At 46.7% G+C, this 17,951-nt stretch overlaps 1 protein-coding gene across 1 annotated transcript; it reads right to left on the reverse strand.

Moving 5' to 3' along the window:
* On the reverse strand, positions 1,112-17,400 carry TEX33 (testis expressed 33). The gene is made up of 5 exons (XM_013964100.2): positions 17,313-17,400; positions 13,810-14,261; positions 11,636-11,780; positions 1,456-1,566; positions 1,112-1,261 (listed from the first exon to the last, which is right to left on the reverse strand). The coding sequence occupies exons 1-5, from the start codon at positions 17,332-17,334 to the stop codon at positions 1,173-1,175; spliced, it is 819 nt and encodes a 272-aa protein (XP_013819554.1). The 5' UTR covers positions 17,335-17,400; the 3' UTR covers positions 1,112-1,172.

Raw genomic sequence — 17,951 nt, forward strand, 5'->3', positions numbered from 1 at the left:
GCAGATGCCCCATGGAGCAGAAACGAGCCATACCTTCTAACCCTACTCAAACTGCACAATCTAAGTAAATAAATGATTGTGGTCATTTTAAGCTCCTAGGTTTGGGGTTGGTTTAGTGCAAATCAGTGATCTGGGCGTTGGAGAGCACTATGTATTGGAGACCCACCAGGTTATAAGCCTCGGGATCAGATGGCAAGCATGACTGTCTAACCTGGAACCCCTTCTCTGGGGATTCTTCCTTAGTGCCCCAATTCCGAGGTCCCTCCTCTCTTGTTACCAGGGGCCTTTATTGGTTCAAGATAAGTTTGACTTAACAGTGAGAAGATGCCCAGGTGCACATTATAAGAAGTCCAGAGGGAGTGGGCAGTGGGTGTTTGGGGGTGGGGGGAACATCTGGCCAGGAGGATGGAGTTTGGTGAGGTCATGGGGGACCAGATTGTGCTGCAGTGTCTGCCGTTCCTTTAGTCATGGGGTATCTGCCAAGAGCTGCCTGCTCTGCACGTTTCTTTCACCACAAGAGGAGCAAGGAAGGCTCCTAAGCTTTCCAAGTAGAGGAAAGAATTTCCCAGAATGCTCCACACACCTACACCTTTTCTTGCATCTCATTGGCCCAAGTTGAATCACATGCCCCTTTTGAACCAATCACTTTGTGTGTAGAAGGAAGGGTTAGAATTCCTGAAGACCAATCAAAATTACCCCTGGATTGGAGGAGGCATGTCCAGTTCCTCTGAAGTCCATTGGATCTTGGGGAAGGAACAGATGTCTGGAAATAATTGGGGTTGTGCTAGGGAGGCCATGCAGTAAGATCCAGCAGTGGTCCCCTATAGGAGCCCTTAGCCCCAGGCGAGGCACCCCGTGGGCTTGAGCAGAGTTCCACTCTGCTCTCACATCCTTTCCTGGAATTATGAGGGAAACGTGTGTGTGTGTGTGTGTGTGTGTGTGTGTGTGTGTGTGTGTGTGTGTCCCCAGGAGGAAAGGTTGGGGTTGAGTGAGGAGGGAACGGTAGTTTGGACTGTTAGGGCTTCTGTCCTTTCTCAGTAGGCTTCTCCAGCGCTACGCATTGCCCTCTCCCCCAACGTGAAGAGAGGAGCCAAGCAGAGACAAAGGTTCCGATGTGTGCCTTTCTTTATTAGCACTTTCTCTGAGCGGAGGGCACCTCTCCTGGGTTGTATCTACTTTGAGTTCTTGTTTTTGCTCTTTTCTTTCTCATCCAGTGCTTTCTGCAAGTTCATGTTCATTGCATTTTTCTGGTGCCACCGTCCTGCAGAGAGGAGAGAAGGAGCCAGCACAAATCACCAAGAGGATCTCTGGAGTGTGCAGGTCCCAGTGGCAACCCATATGTCTTCTGGGCCCACCCCAGGGCTCTGGCCGCTGCTGTGGATTCTCTCAGGACCTTAGGCCAACACAGCCTACCCAGGGAGTTCCCTCCTCCGCCACCCCCAGCTCGCCACCTACCCAGATCATCCGTCTTCCTGCCATGCCAGTGCTCCAAGTCCCTCACCGATCTCTCAATCACCTCGGGGGTGTAGGAAGCCTTCATGAGGCTCTTCGTCTCCTGTGGGGCCCCTGTGGAACCCCATGAAGAAAAGAAGCCCCAAGTCAGCAGAGGTCAAGTACTCCAGGGTTCATCTCTGGGTGTCAGTTTCCCCTGTGGATCATGGGTTGTGGAAGGGCAGGGGATAGGAAGGGTTAGGCAGAGGAAGGCTGGCCTGGACTCAAACCCAAGGTCCCTCATTTATGGACAGTATGGCCTCAGATAAGATTTTAATCTCTCAGAGCTTTGACCTCTTGATCTGTTCAAAAGAATACAATTTTCTCACAATACTGGGAAGATTACAATCCTTGGAGGAATGCCACTGTTGGCATGTGGCAGTTGGTACCTATATTTTCATTTAGGTCGGTGTGTTAAGTTAAAACACACAAGGAAATAGTTACCATGATCAAAAGTCAGAAAAATCATCAGAGGACCAAATTCCAAAAGACACAAGGATTTGAATGATCAGTTACAGCATATAAAATTATTGTCATTCAGTGTGTGAAGTTGTGAAAAAGAGAATAAAAACATAAGCAAAGAATAAAAAACTACCCATAAAGAACAGACAGGTTAGTAAAAGAAGCAAATGGAATTTCAGAAATGAAATATATTAGTTGAAAGGCAATGGGTTCAATCCCTAGGTCAGGAAGATCCCCTGAAGGAGGCCATGGCAACCCACTCCAGTATTATTGCCTGAAGAATCGCATGGACAGAGGAGCCTTGTGGGCTACAGTCCATAGGGTCTCGAAGAGTCAGACACAGCTGACGAGACTGAGCATGCACACACAACGGATGGAATATAAAATAAAAAGAAAGGTGATGGATGGTAAGAGGCCTGGGATTTGTTTCACAATGATCTGGGGTGAGAATGAATGGATGGGTGAGGAAAATGATGAAACAAGATTAGCTGTGTATTGATAATTATTGAAGCTGGGTGGTAAGTACAGTATCTGCTTACTAAATTCTTCTCTCTACTTTTGAAAATTGACATCATAACTTTTAAAAACAAATTCAACAGACAGGTAAAAGAGCTAATTAGATACAGATGAGAAAAAAGGTAAATCAGTAGATACTAGCTAAATAAATTAAGTAGAATGCAGCATAGAGGGGGGAAATAAAGATGTGGAAAATAAAAAATTGTTAAATGAAGATTAAATGGGAGGGCCTAACTTATGTCTAATTGTAGTTCTAAAGGAGAGAGTGGAGAAAACAGGGAAAGACAATATTTGGAAAGATAGTGGCTGGGTTTTTTTCAGAATTGATGAAATATATGAATCCTTAGATTCAAGAATCACAATTCCCCAGTCAGTTTAAGTAAAAAGAATTCCTTACCTAGGTACAATCAAGTAAAATTTGGAATACCAGAGACAATGAAATCTTAGAAATAGCCACAGAGAAAAGACAGATTACTGACAGAGAATAATAATGAGTTTAATTAACCATCCAAGTGAAAAGAAAATAAATGAGCATCATCAAAGTGCTGACAAAAAGAAATCAACAATCTAGAACTGTTTACAATAACTCTTCCAAGAATAGGATGAAATAAAAATCTTTGTGAGCGTAAAATTTACCAACAACAGGGATTTCCTGGGCAGTCCAGTGGTTAAGACTCTGTGCTCCCAATGCAGGGGACACAGGTTTGATCCCTGCTTGGGGAACTGAGATCCCATAGGCCACACAGCTTAGCAAAAAAAAAATACCAACAACAGAATCTCACCCCAAATATCTTCTAAACAACATAATTCAGAAAGAAAAAATAATCCCAGAAGGAAGATCTGAGGTAAAAGAAGGGATGGTAGGCAAAGATATTGGAAACCCTGAATAAATCTAAATACACATCAATTATAACAACAGTACAATGTTGAATATATGGAGCAAAATGATGACTCTGACAGGTAAGCATTTTTGACGATGTAGCAGGTGCTAAGCACAAACTGTTTCATTCAAAGCTTTATAGAACTTCCTCACTGAATTTTCCCATCAACCCTAAGAAGTGTAGTTATTACCCCCATTTTGCTGTTGAAGTCACTGAAGCACAGAAAGGTTAAGTCACTTGTCTAAAGTCACGCAGCTGGTAAGTGAAAGATGGAGGACTCAAACTCGGACCCTGTGGCTCCAGAATCCACAGCTTAAACTACTTTGCTTATGTAGAGTAAAAAACCTATAAAATAATCACACATTAGCTGATATTGGAGGGGTGGCAAGAATAAAGGTGAAGCATTTTAACACCTTTATATTGTTCAGAAAAGCTGAAATACCTTGATTAACTTTAGAATTTGCTAACTATGCAGGTAAAAATGTCAAAGATAGGAAATTCACTGGAGGTCCAGTGGTTAGGACTGAGCTTCCACGATAGGGGAACTAAGATCCTGCAAGCCACACAGTTCAGCCAGAAAGAAAAAAGGTCAAGGATAACCACTGAGACAATAGGAAGAATAAGGACAAAAATTAGATTGGGGGAAGAAAGAAAGCTCACTCAAATCCAATACAAGAGAAGGACAAAAAAAGCAGCATAGAAAAATTAGGTCAAACAGAAAGTACAAAATAAGATCATAAAAATAAATCCAAATCTATCAATAATTAAAATAAATATAAATGGAGTAGACAAGCTGTTTAAAAAACAGATGATCAGGCTATAGATGTTTTAAGATATATTATTTAAAGCACATTTAAAGCAAAAAGACACAAAGAGAAGATAAAAATGGAAATACAGAAAAGAATTAATTATCACAAAATCACAAAGCAATCTAGTCACACTACATTAATATTGGATAAAATAGACTGTAAAGCAAAAGCACGATAAGAAATAAAAGTAACTGCAGTTCATTCCGGTGACATAATAATTCTAAACTAGCTGCACTGGAATAATCCCCAAATTGGTAAAGCAAAACTGACAGAACTACAAAGAGCAATTGACAAGGCTGCTCTCGTAGGGAAAGACTTGAAGGTACATCTTTTAGTAATTAATAGATTAAACAAAAAATATTAACAAGGAATTCGAAGCTTTCAATGGAGATACTTAGCAAGCCTGCTTTATTGAACAAATATAGAATCCTGAATTCAAATTATTTTCAAATATATATTATCTATAAAAATTGACCATCTGCTGGTTTATAAAGCTCCACATTTGAAAGGACTGTAATCATTACAGGTCGTGTTCTCCAACGGTGATGCTATTGAGAAAAAAATCCACTTTTTAAAAAGTGATTTTTATGGTGTTTGGTATTTATCGATTTAAATGCTTACACATAACACAATGTTACATCAGAGACTTGGACTGAAGCCCAAGGCTAGTAGAGATCAGATAACAGACTGAGCTGTGAAATAACTCCCGGGGTCACTTGGGGAGCTTGACACATTGCCCAAAAGTTTGGGGTGCACCAAGGCTTGGAACAAGGGGCATTGGCCCCAGATAAGAATGCACCAGGCATAATCCCTCAAGTGCAAGGATGTACATGCATGGGTTTCTGTGAACCAGAAGTGAGCTAGTGGAGAGAGGACCAGCCTGGAGCCATTTTCAATCCTGCCTCTGATCTGGTCCTCCTCACTGGTCCCCCTGCTTCTAAGTCCTGCCCCTCTGGGTTCTGTCCTGTAACACTACAGCCAGATGGATCCTTGGAAACAGAAGTCACTCCTTAGTACAAAATCCTACAGTGGTTCCCAGTAAAAGGGCCAGAAAGAGCCTATGTCCTTAGCATGGCCCCTGTGCCTGACTGCTCTTCCCCTGCAATCCACAGGCCAAGCCCCACTCCTTCCGGTCTGTACTCAAATGTCTCCTGCCCAGGAGGTCTGACACGATAGAGAAAAGCAAAGGGATTGTTAACAAGAGTCAAACAGGGACTTCCTTGCCGGTCAAGTGATTAGGACTGAGCACTTTCACAGCCATGAGCCAAAAACAACAAAAAAATGGGTCAAACAAAAGTGGGAAGAGGCAGCTGGGAGAAATACAGGAAAGGCTTCCAAGGTCCCTGTAAAACCACCCACTGACCCAGGAGGTGGCACACAACTAGTTATTATTATTCTTTATACTCTACACAAAGACTTTGTACACTTTTCTACAAGACAGCCTTTACAATTAAAAAAAAATAATGCATCTGTTGTTTAATCGCAAAGTCGTGTCCAACTCTTTTGTGATCCACGTGGACTATAGCCCGCCAGCCTCCTCTGTCCTTAGGATTTCCCAGGCAAGGAGTGGGTAGCCATCCCCTTCTCCAAGGGATCTTCCTAACCCAGAGACTGAACCCTCGACTCCAGTGTTGGCAGGTGGATTCTTTACCCCGAGCCACCTAGGAAGCCTGATAATGCATCTATACTAATTTAAACGCAGGTATACAAGTTTGGTTTACTATTTAAAAATCAGTTACTATAATTTACCACATCAACAGATCAAAGGGAAAAAAATCACATGATCATCTAAGTAATGCTATATGACTTCCCTGGTGGTCCAGAGGTTAAGACTCTGTGCTCCCACTGTGGGGGTCATGGGTTCCAACCCTGGGCAGGGAACTAAGATGTTATGAGGCGCAGCCAAAAATAGAAAAACCTTATGGGGCTTCCCTCGTGGTCCAGTGGTTAAGACTCCACCCTGCCAAGGGTCTGGGTGGGGAACTCATCCATGCAAGCCAAGCAGTACAGTCAAAAAAAAGCTAAACAAAAACAGCTGTAGAAATAGTTAATACAACTCAGCACTCATGCATGACTTTTTAAAAAATTAAAGTGCTAGCTAACTAGGAATAAATGGAACCCTCAATCTGATAAAGGGTACCTTCAAATTCCTTTTAAAATATTGGATTTAATAGTAAAATGCTAGACTCAAGAAGCAGAGAAGGATACCTGCTTATTTGCACCATTGTCCCAGATAAGCCAGCTGGGACAGATGGTACAAAGATGGAATAGAGCCTCATGGGTAATAATATGAACTCTGGTCCCAGGCTGCCAGAGTTTAACCCCAACTCTGACTATTCCTAGCTGTGTGGCCTTAAGCAAGTTATTTAAGCAAGCAGCCTTAAGCAAGTTATTTTTTCTATCTTAAAAAGGTGGCAAGGGCAGATTATAGCAATACTGCCTAAGGTTCTTATGAAAATTAAAATGTATATAAAGTACTTAGAGCAGTGCCTGGCTCATGTTACATGCTACACATAAATAGAGCCATTGTTACTATTAAAAATAAGAAGTCCCAAAGAATCTACAAACAAATTATTGGAATTAATAGGTGAATTGAGTAAGCTCTCTGGATGTAAGATTAATATACAAAAATTAAAATTGCCTCTGTGTATATAAGCAGCAAAGTTAGAAAAAAAAATCACATTTTAAAAAATATACTATTTGCAATAAGCAGCAAAAAGTAGATAAATAAAAGATTTTTCAAAGCAAGTCTAATAAAAAGTTGTATAATCTTTGCAGAAAAAAAATTGTAAGTGTTATTGACACATTTTGAAGGTAGATTTAAGTTAATGGGGTTGCAGACCATACTCATGGATTGGAAAATTCATTGTCATAAAACTGACAACTGCCCCTAAATTGAGCTATAGATTCAATGTATCAATACTTTCAATCAAAATGCCAACAGGATTTTTCATGGATATTGACAAGCTGATTTAGAATTCATATGAAGAGCAAAGAGCCTAGAATAAACTATGACATTAGCTGTTCCTGCTGGTGGTGGTGAAGGGGCGGGGAGTGAAGACAGCCCAACCAGATATCAGGCCACTTATAATACCCTAACAATTAAAAGTGTAATATTAGACCAGTGGACAGAATAGAGAGCCTGGAAACTGATCCATGCACATAAGGAAACTTGATGGAGGCCAGTGGTACCACTGCAGGTCACTGGGGGGAAAAGATGAGATAATTCAGTAAAAGGTACTGAGAAAATTGGTAATTCACACCAAGGAGAAATTAACAATGAATCCTTGCTTCACACTGAAAACAGAAATCAACTCCACATGGATTAAAGACTTAGGTGTGAAAACCAAAACTGAATATTTTAGTAGACTATATAAAAGATTACCTTTATGACTCAGCATGGCATAGGATTTCTTCAAGCCAGTCCTCCTGGACCCTTCTCTATCTCAGCAAATGACAGTCTCGCCCTTTAAGTTGTTCAGGTCAAAGACCATGACATCAACCTTTATTCCCCCTCATGCACCCCAGATCCGTTGGTTAGTATATTGTGTTTGCCCTGCCTTACACAAATAGCCTTTGTGCCCTGCAGATCACCTTCACCATTACCTCCTTGTGCCACCGTATTGCACAGTGTGTGTATGTGCTCAGTTGTGTCCGACTCTTTGTGACCCCATGGACTTGAAGCCCATCAAGCTCCTCTGTCCAAGGGATTTGCCAGGCAAGAATACTGGAGTGGGTTGCCATTTCCTCCTCCAGGGGATCTTCCCACCCCGGATATCAAACCGGCATCTCCTACATCTCCTGCGTTGGGAGGCAGGTTCTTTACCACTTGAGCCACCTGGGAAGCCCATTCTTGCACAATGGTACCCATCAGAGTCCTAAAATGCAGCAGCCTTGCTCTCTAAACCAAGCCTCCATCATTTACCTCACCTGGATTTTTGCAGGCACCTCCTCACTGGTCTCCCTGTTTCTATCCCAGCTCCCTGTGTTCTCAACACAGCAACTGGAATGATCCTTTAATCTAAGTCAATGCCATTTTCTGCTTAAGACCTTCCCTTGGTTCCTCACCTCACTAAGAGAAAGACCTTCCTGCGGCCTTCCCCACCTTGTCTCCCACTCTTGTCCCCACCTTCCCTCCCACTCTTGTCCAGCCACAGGCACTTCCTCAGCCTGGAGCAGCAAATGCCAGGACCACCTTGGGCGGACGGAGGGGGATGGATGGGTGAGGCACACTGCCTGTCTGCTTTCTGCTGGGTGCAGAAAGCAATGCCCTAATTTGTAAGCCCTTGCCAATTTCTGGAGTTGACCCTTGAACAATATGGGTTTGAAATGCACAGGTCCACCTATATGTGTACGTTTCTTTTTTCAATAAATTTAGTACCTGCATTTTCCTTCTATAGTTATTTGAAAACTAACTAGGTGTAGGGCAAGTTTGTTTTTGGTTATGGGTCACCATACATGGAATCAAAAGAACTAGGATTTGAGTCGTGATTCTGTTTCAACTATCTCAGCGTCCTCCCTTGGGTGAGTCATTTATCAATTCCTTTGTTTGGGGGGCAGAGATAGTAGTACTTGGATTGTTGACTGTTTGCTGGGGGCACGGGTAGGGTAGTGATTGACACCCTGACTGCTCTGTGTTCAAAGGGCAACTGTAGGACTACAGCCAATTGTAAGATAGCTCATGGTATCAACAATTTGGTAAAATTTAACAATCAGCTCTTAGAAGCTGATGCAAGCTAGTTTGCACTGGCTCCATGGGTTTGCTCCCTTGAAGCAATTGTTTCTCAGGCTGGCTGAGGCATGCGTGTGCATGCCAGTCGCTCAGACACGTCCAACTCTTTGTGACCCCATGGACTGAAGTTGGCCAGGCTCCTCTGTCCAGGGAATTTTCCAGACAAGGATACTGTAGTAGGTTGTCATTCATTCCCTTCTCCAAGGGCTCTTCCTGACCCAGGATCTCCTGCATTGCAGGCAGATTCCTTACCATGTGACCACCAGGGAAGCCCTGGGTAAAGTACACACAGATGCTTTTTATATCATTCTTTTATCTGGTCCCATCACTTCATGGGAAATAGATGGGGAAACAGTGGAAACAGTGTCAGACTTTATTTTGGGGGGCTCCAAAATCACTGCAGACGGTGATTGCAGCCATGAAATTAAAAGACGCTTATTCCTTGGAAGGAAAGTTATGACCAACCTAGATAGCATATTCAAAAGCAGAGACATTACTTTGTCAACAAAGGTCCGTCTAGTCAAGGCTATGGTTTTTCCATTAGTTATGTATGGATGTGAGAGTTGGACTGTGAAGAAAGCTGAGCACCGAAGAATTGATGCTTTTGAACTGTGGTGTTGGAGAAGACTCTTGAGAGTCCCTTGGACTGCAAGGAGATCCAACCAGTCCATTCTCAAGGAGATAAGCCCTGGGTGTTCTTTGGAAGGAATGATGCTAAAGCTAAAACTCCAGTACTTTGGCCACCTCATGCAAAGAGTTGACTCATTGGAAAAGACTCTGATGCTGGGAGGGACTGGGGACAGGAGAAGGGGACGACAAAGGATGAGATGGCTGGATGGCATCACCGACTCGATGGAGGTGAGTTTGAGTGAACTCTGGGAGATGGCGATGGACAGGGAGGCCTGGTGTGCTACAATTCATGGGGTCGCAAAGAGTCGGACACGACTGAGCAACTGAACTGAACTGAACTGAACTGAGAGACTTCCCTGGTGGCTCAGACAGTAAAGCGTCTGCCTACAATGCAGGAGACCTGGATTCGATCCCTGGGTCAGGAAGATCTTGTGGAGAAGGAAACGGCAACCCACTCCAGTATTCTTGCTTGGAAAATCCCATGGACAGAGGAACCTGGTAGGCTACAGTCCATGGGGTCGCAAAGAGTCGGATATGACTGAGTGATTTCTCTTCACTTCAAACATCACCATATAAAGACATACATAAAATTATTAAGTGATAATTGTAATGGAAGGCCGACTCCCAAGACTCAGAAAGGGACAATCTGAGGCTGTATTCTCTCTTCTCTCCCCAAGCACTACTTCTTCTTCAAGCTCAAAGGAAAACTCAGAAAGTTTTCCAGTGGTTGTCTGGTTCCTTGGGTGATGAGGATTTGAGCCAGGTAGGAGGTTTGCCAGGCCCTGAGGACACTGAGAAGGCACAGAGTAAGGAGGGAGGAAAGAAAGGGGCCAGAAAGACTTGATATTTTGCAATGAGGCCAAACTTGAATGCGGGGACAGAGAGAAACTGCCCTTTGCTCACCAAGGACCCCCATCCGAGCAATCAGTTAGACCCCTGGGAACAGGGTCATATTTTGGGAGGTGACCAAGTACTGGGAAAAGACTCTGGGGCTTTGCAGGCGGAAGGAAAACCTGGATTTGAGTTTCAGATCCACCTTGTATGACCAAGAAGCCCTGGGGAAATTGTTTCCCATCAGCCTGTGAGATGGAGCAAGGGGTACTCCTCTGACAAATAGGACCTCAGAGGCCCACAGAACTTACTGCAGATGTCTTGGCCTCTGACCCATACTTTTCCCCGGAGGTGCCCCTGCTGGGCTCTGGGAAAGAAAAATACTGGCCTGTCAGATAGTAAGCTGATTCCTCATAAAATCCTGTCAAGCCCCATTGTACCAAGAAAGTACATAAAGAAGGACCATAAAGAAGGCTGAGTGATGAAGAATTGATGCTTTCAAATTGTGGTGCTAGAGAAGACTCTTGAGTCTCTTGAACTGCAAGATTGTCAAATCAGTCAATTCTAAAGGAAATCAACCCTGAATAGTCATTGGCAAGATTATTGCTGAAGCTGAATCTTCAATACTTTGGCCACCTAATGGAAAGAACCAATTCATTGGAAAAGACTGTGATTCTGGGAAAGGTTGAAGGCAAAAGGATAAGAGGGAGGCAGAGGATGAGATGAGTAGATAGCATCACTGATGCAATGGATATGAATTTGAACAAACTCTGAGAGACAGTGGAGGACAGAGGAGCTTGGCACGCTGCAGTCCATGGGGTCGCAAAGAGATGAACATGACTCAGCAACCAAATAACAACAACCAAGAAAGTTGGCTGAGGCTCAGAGAGGTTAAGGATCTTGTCTGAGGCCATACCCATTGGCAAAGCTGAACTTTGAACCCAGGAAGTCTGATACTGTCACTGTAATCAAAGCAGGCCAGACCAGAGATCCACTGGCCTCCTCTTGGCAGATTAGGACACCAGAGGTACAGGGGGAGGTAGGGCTGACTGTCAACTGGGAGGGACCATCTGCTCCGTGAGGACAGACTTGCCAGGGGACTGGACATTCCCAGCACTTGGCACAAGGCCTGGCATACAGGTGGCCCTTGGTGGCTGTCAAGTGAGTGTCCCTGGGGATGTATCCTGGGGTCTTAGATTCCTTTGGGCATCCAGGTCCTTTCTGGCCCAATAACTTGAAGGCTGTGGGTTTTCATAGCCCATACCCTTGTCTTTTGGCCTGACCTTGAAACAAGTTTGAACGCATGTTGTAGCCCAGATCATAGTAGTCTGAAAAGATGGAGGTAATTTCCGTGGGGCTCTGGATCCTGCTGGGCCATGAGCTTGCCCTCTTCTGGCCCTCCAAGGCTTCCCCAATGGCCTTTCGAGCCTAAGCAGGAAGGGAAGGAGGGAGAGAGAAGACAAAAGGAAGGGAAGCAAAGTGAATCCCACAGCTCCCCTCTAATTTCTCCTCTCTTGGAGCCTGCCCTCACCACTCCTCCCCACCCTAAGCCTGCAGCCTTCAACCAACTCCCAGTCCTGGGAGCTGGCATAGCTGAACGCCCTCACCCTCCCATACCACCTCAGCTTTCACATGGGCCTCAGGCATCAAGGAAGAAAATGATCATGAAAACTTCTCCCCACACTGAACGTGTGAATGTGTCAGTTGCTCAGTCTTGTCCAACTCTTTGTAATCCCATGGACTATAGCCCACCAGGCTCCTCTGTCCATGGGATTTTCCAGGCAAGAATACTGGAGTGGGTTGCCATTCCCTTCTCCAAGGGATCTTTCTGACCCAGGAATTAAACCCAGGTCTTCTGCATTGCAGGAGGATTCTTTACCGTGTGAGCTACCAGGGAAGCCCTATGGAACAGCACCAGGGGACATGTTTATAAGGTGGTATTATTTCCACAATTCATAAAGAAGGAAACTGGGCCTCAGGGCAGGGACTCAATCCAGCATACAGCTAGAGAAGGAAGCCCTGGTTGGCCTCCTACAATGGTAGGAGTGGTTGAGCCCAGGCCTAGGAGCCAGGAACCTGGTTTGGGTCCCAACTCTGCCATATACCAGCTGCTAATTTGGGCAAGTCTCTGCTCCCCTCTGGGCCTCAGTTCCCCTACTCTTGAAATGAGGGTGGAGGTAGAACTGGGTGGTCTTTGAAATAACTTCCAGTTCTAATATTTGCTGGCCTGATGACACTTGTGATCTGGGTCACAGCTGGATTTAAACCAAAACAAAACACAGATCTCTTAATTTAAGCCCAAGACAATGATGGCCAGAGAGAGAAATGGCACGTTTCCTAAGCTAAGAAGGGCAGAGAGAGATAATGACCATACTGCCAACCTCAAGTTGGGGCAAGATCCTCCAAGTGGAGTCGGGAGTTTAGGATTTTGACCTCCCAAACTAACAGGTGCAAGGGTCACCCCACCTTAAGATGATAAAGTAGAAAGGGACCCACCCATAGCCTTTCTGACCCTGGCTCTTCTACTTGTTCTGTGTGACCCCAGGCAGATCATTTCACCTCTCTGAGCTCCAGATTTATCATCTGTTAAAAAAGATGGTGAAGGACAGGGGAGCCTGGTGTGCTGCAGTCCATGGGGTCGAAAAGAGTTGGACATGACTTAGCCACTGAACAACAGCAAAAAAAGAAACAATGACTAGCGCCAGGTCTGCTATACAATGTATCCATTATGAGGGCTGAGACGGTGACTGAAAATATGTCTCAAAATGCCACAAAATATCTGTTTGACCAGAAGTGGCAGGTAGGCAGGTAAGTTTTCTCTCAACTTTCAGCTGATCAGCACTGAGTTCCTGCAATGATGTATCAAGTGGGGGGAAAGGGCCAGCATCGATTGGTGACGTCTGCCGTGAATTCAGGCTCTGTTATTTGCCAGCCTGATCTAGTCAGCCTCACTTGACGGATGTAGAGACTGGGTTCAGAGAGAAGAAGTAGCTATACAAAGTCTCCCAGGATTCAGGGGCAAAGCCAGGATTCAAACCTAAATCTTCTGATTCCCAGTCAATCCTGTCCCCTTGAGGAGACTTAAATTAAAAGCATCTAATTCTAACAAATCTTCTAAGTGCAAAATCATTATAGACCAGGGCTCCAGAATCTGCCAGACAGTTTGGATCCCGTTTAACTTGAGTTAATTTACTTAAGCCTGCTAAAGCTTGGGCTTCTAATCTGTAAAATGAGGATTATTATAGTACCTCCCTCACTGGCAAAATTGAACAGTTAGATGTGAATACTAAACAGCGTACAGTGCCTGGCCCATAGCAAGTGTGCAGTAAACACTACTCACTGATGATATTATTACAGGGACTCTGTACTCAAGAGCAACTTCCTTAGGGGTCCTCATTGCCCATCTCCATGCTTGACCCTCCTTCCACCCTTAGCTTCCTGTGCCCCGTTCTGACACCTGCTCTTCAGAGACCAGCTGGTCCACCACGTTGCTCCCAAACTTGTGACGAATGTTGTTGGGAATGCTGCTGCCGCTCTGGCCCTGGGCCCCAGAGTCGGGGTCTTCCTTCAGCACCTGGCATGGCTGAGCCCCTTCTCGTAAGGAAGCCCTGCTCTCCCTCGAGGAGGGTCTGAAGCTCCCCTTCTTCAGGGATTCCGGGTCTGAGTCCCTCCAGGGGGATCCCCGGCTGACAGCTGAAGGGGGTGGAGGCGGTATCTCCTCCAGGGAGGCCCGTCGTAGGGAGCTGCTTCGGGGGCTGTCTCCTCGGTACAGGGATGGCTTCGGGGAGACTGGGGCCTGGTACTTGAGCTTGGAGGTATCCAAAGGGCTGTGGGCAGCTCTCCAGGGGTCCGTGTCCTGCTGGCCTTCCTTCTTGTTGTTCGGATGGGCCCTGGTCAGAGTGGTTGTACCTGAAAAGGGAAGAAACAGGGAAGGAAGGAGAGGAGACAGACATGCAGAAAGTGGAGGGTAGGAAAACGATGATGGGGGTGGGGAGGGGGAACAGACAGACAACCCAGAGCAGAAAAAAAGGATGGTATGGGGTGTTGGGGGGGTAGGACGGAAAGAAGTCACGGGAGACAGAAGCATGGGTGAGAAATCAGGAGAGAGAGCAAGAGAGAGGGTAGTAGCCTGAAGAGTGTCCCACTGGACAAGGCAGCCCTCACTGTTTTTGACCACAGGGGCTGCAGCCCCAGCCTGACCAGCCTTGAGGCTAGCTGTGTGACCTTCAGGAAAGGAGGTGACCTCTCTGTGCTTTAGTGAACTGACTCCATTTGGTTAGTTCCCTTCTGCACCTTGAACCCCCTCCATCCACCACCTCTGAATCCCGACCCCCAACAATCCAGTGAGCGACTGTGAAAGCTGGCAGAGGGCATCTTTCGGCTTGGCCAAGTCACACAGTTAGAAAGTACTGGAGCTGGGTTGGCTGGCTTTTGTTCCCAGTTAGAGCTGCTCCCCAACCTCACTTCTCTCCTCTGCTCTCCAGCTCATGGAGTAGTGTCATCCCAGCCACTTCCGTGCTCTCACACCCCATCTCTCCCCTTCCCTGTCCCCATCCCCACTCGCCCTGACTTCCAGTTCCCGGGAATCTCCTGCCCCAAGCCCGCAGTTCTCCTCATTCTCTTCCCTGATCCCTGGGACTCCAGCCAAACTGCCACTCCTTCCCCACCACACCTCATGATGTCCGACCTCCCAGCCTTTGCTCAGACTGGTTCTGCTACCTGGAAGTCCAGCTCCTCCTTTCCCCTAAGTCAAAATCCTCCAGGTTCTTTCCAACTCAGCCCCACCAGGGAGTCCTCACTGACACCCACCTCAAGCTGGTGGAGCCAATGCCTCCTTACAACTCTGTTCCCAGCACGCTCCATGCATCTCTTTGGGTAAGCTTCAAACCCTGTTATTTTCTCTCCCTGATCAGGGAGGGGAGTCATGGTAGTGGGTCCACAGGTGAGTCAGTCCTGGGCCTCCCCTCAGCACCCACCAGAACCCTGTGCATCAGAGATGCCGGTGGCACCCATCAGTGAGGGAGCGAATGAGTAGATGGCTGCAGGGGAGTCAGACCCAGGGTCACCCTGCAGCTCATCAATTCTGAAATATCCTTTCTTCTCATGTTATCATCCTTGACATCCGGCTGAGTCTGACAATCAATGCGCTCTGGTCTGACCAGTGATGTTTTCTTTCCTAATGACCAGTAACAGTTCACCTTACAACCCCCTGCACTGTGACTTACAACACATTTTATATAGCATTTTACACGTGGTATATAATAAACACCTTCTTACTGGGCAAAGTCCAGAAGACAGGTCTGTCTCTGCCCCCTCCCCGCATACAGCCACCCCCACAATCCTCAGTTTCAGGTGGTAGCTGTCCCTCCACAATGTTTTGGATGGATCCCCCAGTACTCCTGAAAGATACACAGCCCTGTGGGCTCAGGAGGAGCCCTGCCCTGAGCTGGGCTTCCATCTCCCCACATGCACAAGGCAGGGCCATGGTTGATGAGGCCAGTCCTGAGTGCTCTTACTGCTGTCTGCCTGCATTCTCTTTGAGAAGGTTCACTGTCCCCATCCTGGAAGCCTCGTCCCCAGAGGCGCCCTTTTCTTGGCTGCCTGTTTGTTGGCCAGAACCACAAGACAGGAGGGAGGGAAGGCAGTCTGGTCTGGGGGAACAGGTTTCTCCTCTTTTGTGCAGACAACAAAGGGGCAAGAACAGGATACTCTGACTTCAGCTCCATGTGGGTAATGATGGTGGGGAGGAGAATAGTGAGGAGGAAGCGGGCAGGTCTCCAGGAGAATACTGAGGAGGAAGCGGGCAGGTCTCCAGGATCCATACTCCTGTTTCTCCCAGGCTGTGCTACTGCCTGCCTCCTCTAAACACAGTTTATCTTAATTGCCTGTTCACCCTCCACTTGCCCTTTAGGGTCAGGAGAGCTGCAATGGCTGGGAACATATCTCCTGCCCCGGCTCAGAAAGCCAGTGTGTGTGTGTGCTCAGTCACTTCAGTCATGTCTGACCCCATGGACAGTAGCCCACCAGGTTCCTTTGTCCATGGGGTTCTCCAGGCAAGAATACTGGAGTGGATTGCTATGCCCTCCTCCAGGGGACCTTCCAGAGCCAGGGATTGAACTCGCATCTCTTGTGTCTCCTGCATTGCAGATGGATTCTTTATGCACAGAGTCACCTGGGAAGCCCAGCCAAATAAATGAATAAATCGTTTAAAAATATATATTGCAGGGAATTCCCTGGCACTCCAGTGGTTAGGACCCCACACTCTCACTGCCGAGGGTGCAGGTTCGATCTCCAGTCGGGGAACTAAGACCCCGCAAGTTGCGTGTTGCAGCCAGAAAAAAAAGAAACAAAAATGCAGTGATTAAGGCAGGATCCTAGTTCCTCCTCAAGGAATATCTTTGAGTTTTTCGCAAAAGAAGTAAGGTCTCCACTCTGGTGGAGGATGAAAGCTTCAGACTGGAGCACAAGATTCCTAGAACACCACTCTGTTATCTCACTGCCAACCAATCAGAAGGAAGTCACACACCTTATAGCCTTCCCCCCAAAGCCTATAAAATCTTCTGCCTGAAAACCATTGAGAAGTTCAGGGGTTTTGAGCATGAGCCACCCATTTTCCTTGCTTGGCCCTGTAAGGAACATTTTTCGGCTCTAAACTCTGATGTTTTAGTTTATATGGCTTCACTGTGCCATGGGCACATGAACTTGCGTTTGGTTACAAGAGGCGACACTAAGGTGGGGTCATAATCCCCAGACCAGGCAGATGGGAGGGGATCAGCAACCCTCTGTGCCCTTCCTCTTCCTTCTGTCTTCAGATAGAAGCCTCAGGGAAGTCGGGGCCACACAGCAGGTCTAGAGGCCAGAGCAAGACTAAGAGGGGGAGGGGTTGGTCCCTGCTATCCTCAGGGGTCCCTCCAGAGGCCCTGCATGTGCACTCAGCATGTCCCTGCTTGCCCATCCTACCTGGTCGGTGGCCCAGCTCCATCGGCTCTTGCTGTGGAACAGGTAATTCCAAGCCTAGTCCTGCAGACAAAGAAACACACAGGGCCGTCTCAAATGACAAGTCTCTGCAAACAAAGATGAATGGAGGGCTGAACAGGGAGGCCTGTGGCCATCTGCCCAGCCCCTGACCAGAGGGCTCCCAGTGCTGCCTCCAGGGCTCTCTGGCACCAAGGAGCCCCCTGCTCCATCCACCCATCACCCCTGGCACTGGACCTGCTTCCTGGACCCTGGCAGGCTGGATCACCCCATCCCCAGTGCCTCTTTCTCAAGGAACCTGGGGGTCCTCTTCCTCCTTTGCAATCTTTCTCTTCTATTTCCTCCCCCATCTGTACCACTCAACCCTCTCTAGGGGCCCCCAGCAGGCCCCTAGCTGGGAGGGGCATTGCCCCAAGCCCCCCATCCTGGAGACTACTTGCCTTCTGCAAATAGGATTTTGTCTATTTTTACTAACTGGTCATTCAAAGAGAGGAACCAGCTTGGCCAACATGGAGGAGAGCCAAGAGCAGGAATTGACTCTGGGATAATCTCTGTCTTTCTTCCAAAGAACAGGCCTTTGGGTCAAATTTGAGGGCCAGCGCTGGCATCTTCAAAAGCCTCTGC

Source organism: Capra hircus, chromosome 5 (assembly GCF_001704415.2).
Source record: "Capra hircus breed San Clemente chromosome 5, ASM170441v1, whole genome shotgun sequence".
NCBI lineage: Eukaryota > Metazoa > Chordata > Mammalia > Artiodactyla > Bovidae > Capra > Capra hircus.

Excerpts from the sequence above, each read along its gene's own strand:
- TEX33 (XM_013964100.2), bottom strand. The coding sequence starts at position 17,334 with ATGGAGCTGGGCCACCGACCAG. Across the intron at positions 11,781-13,809 it reads AGCTGGTCTCTGAAGAGCAG|GCTCGAAAGGCCATTGGGGA; the intron begins GTGTCAGAACGG and ends CTTCCTGCTTAG. Across the intron at positions 1,262-1,455 it reads CAGGAAGACGGATGATCTGG|GACGGTGGCACCAGAAAAAT; the intron begins GTAGGTGGCGAG and ends TCCTCTCTGCAG.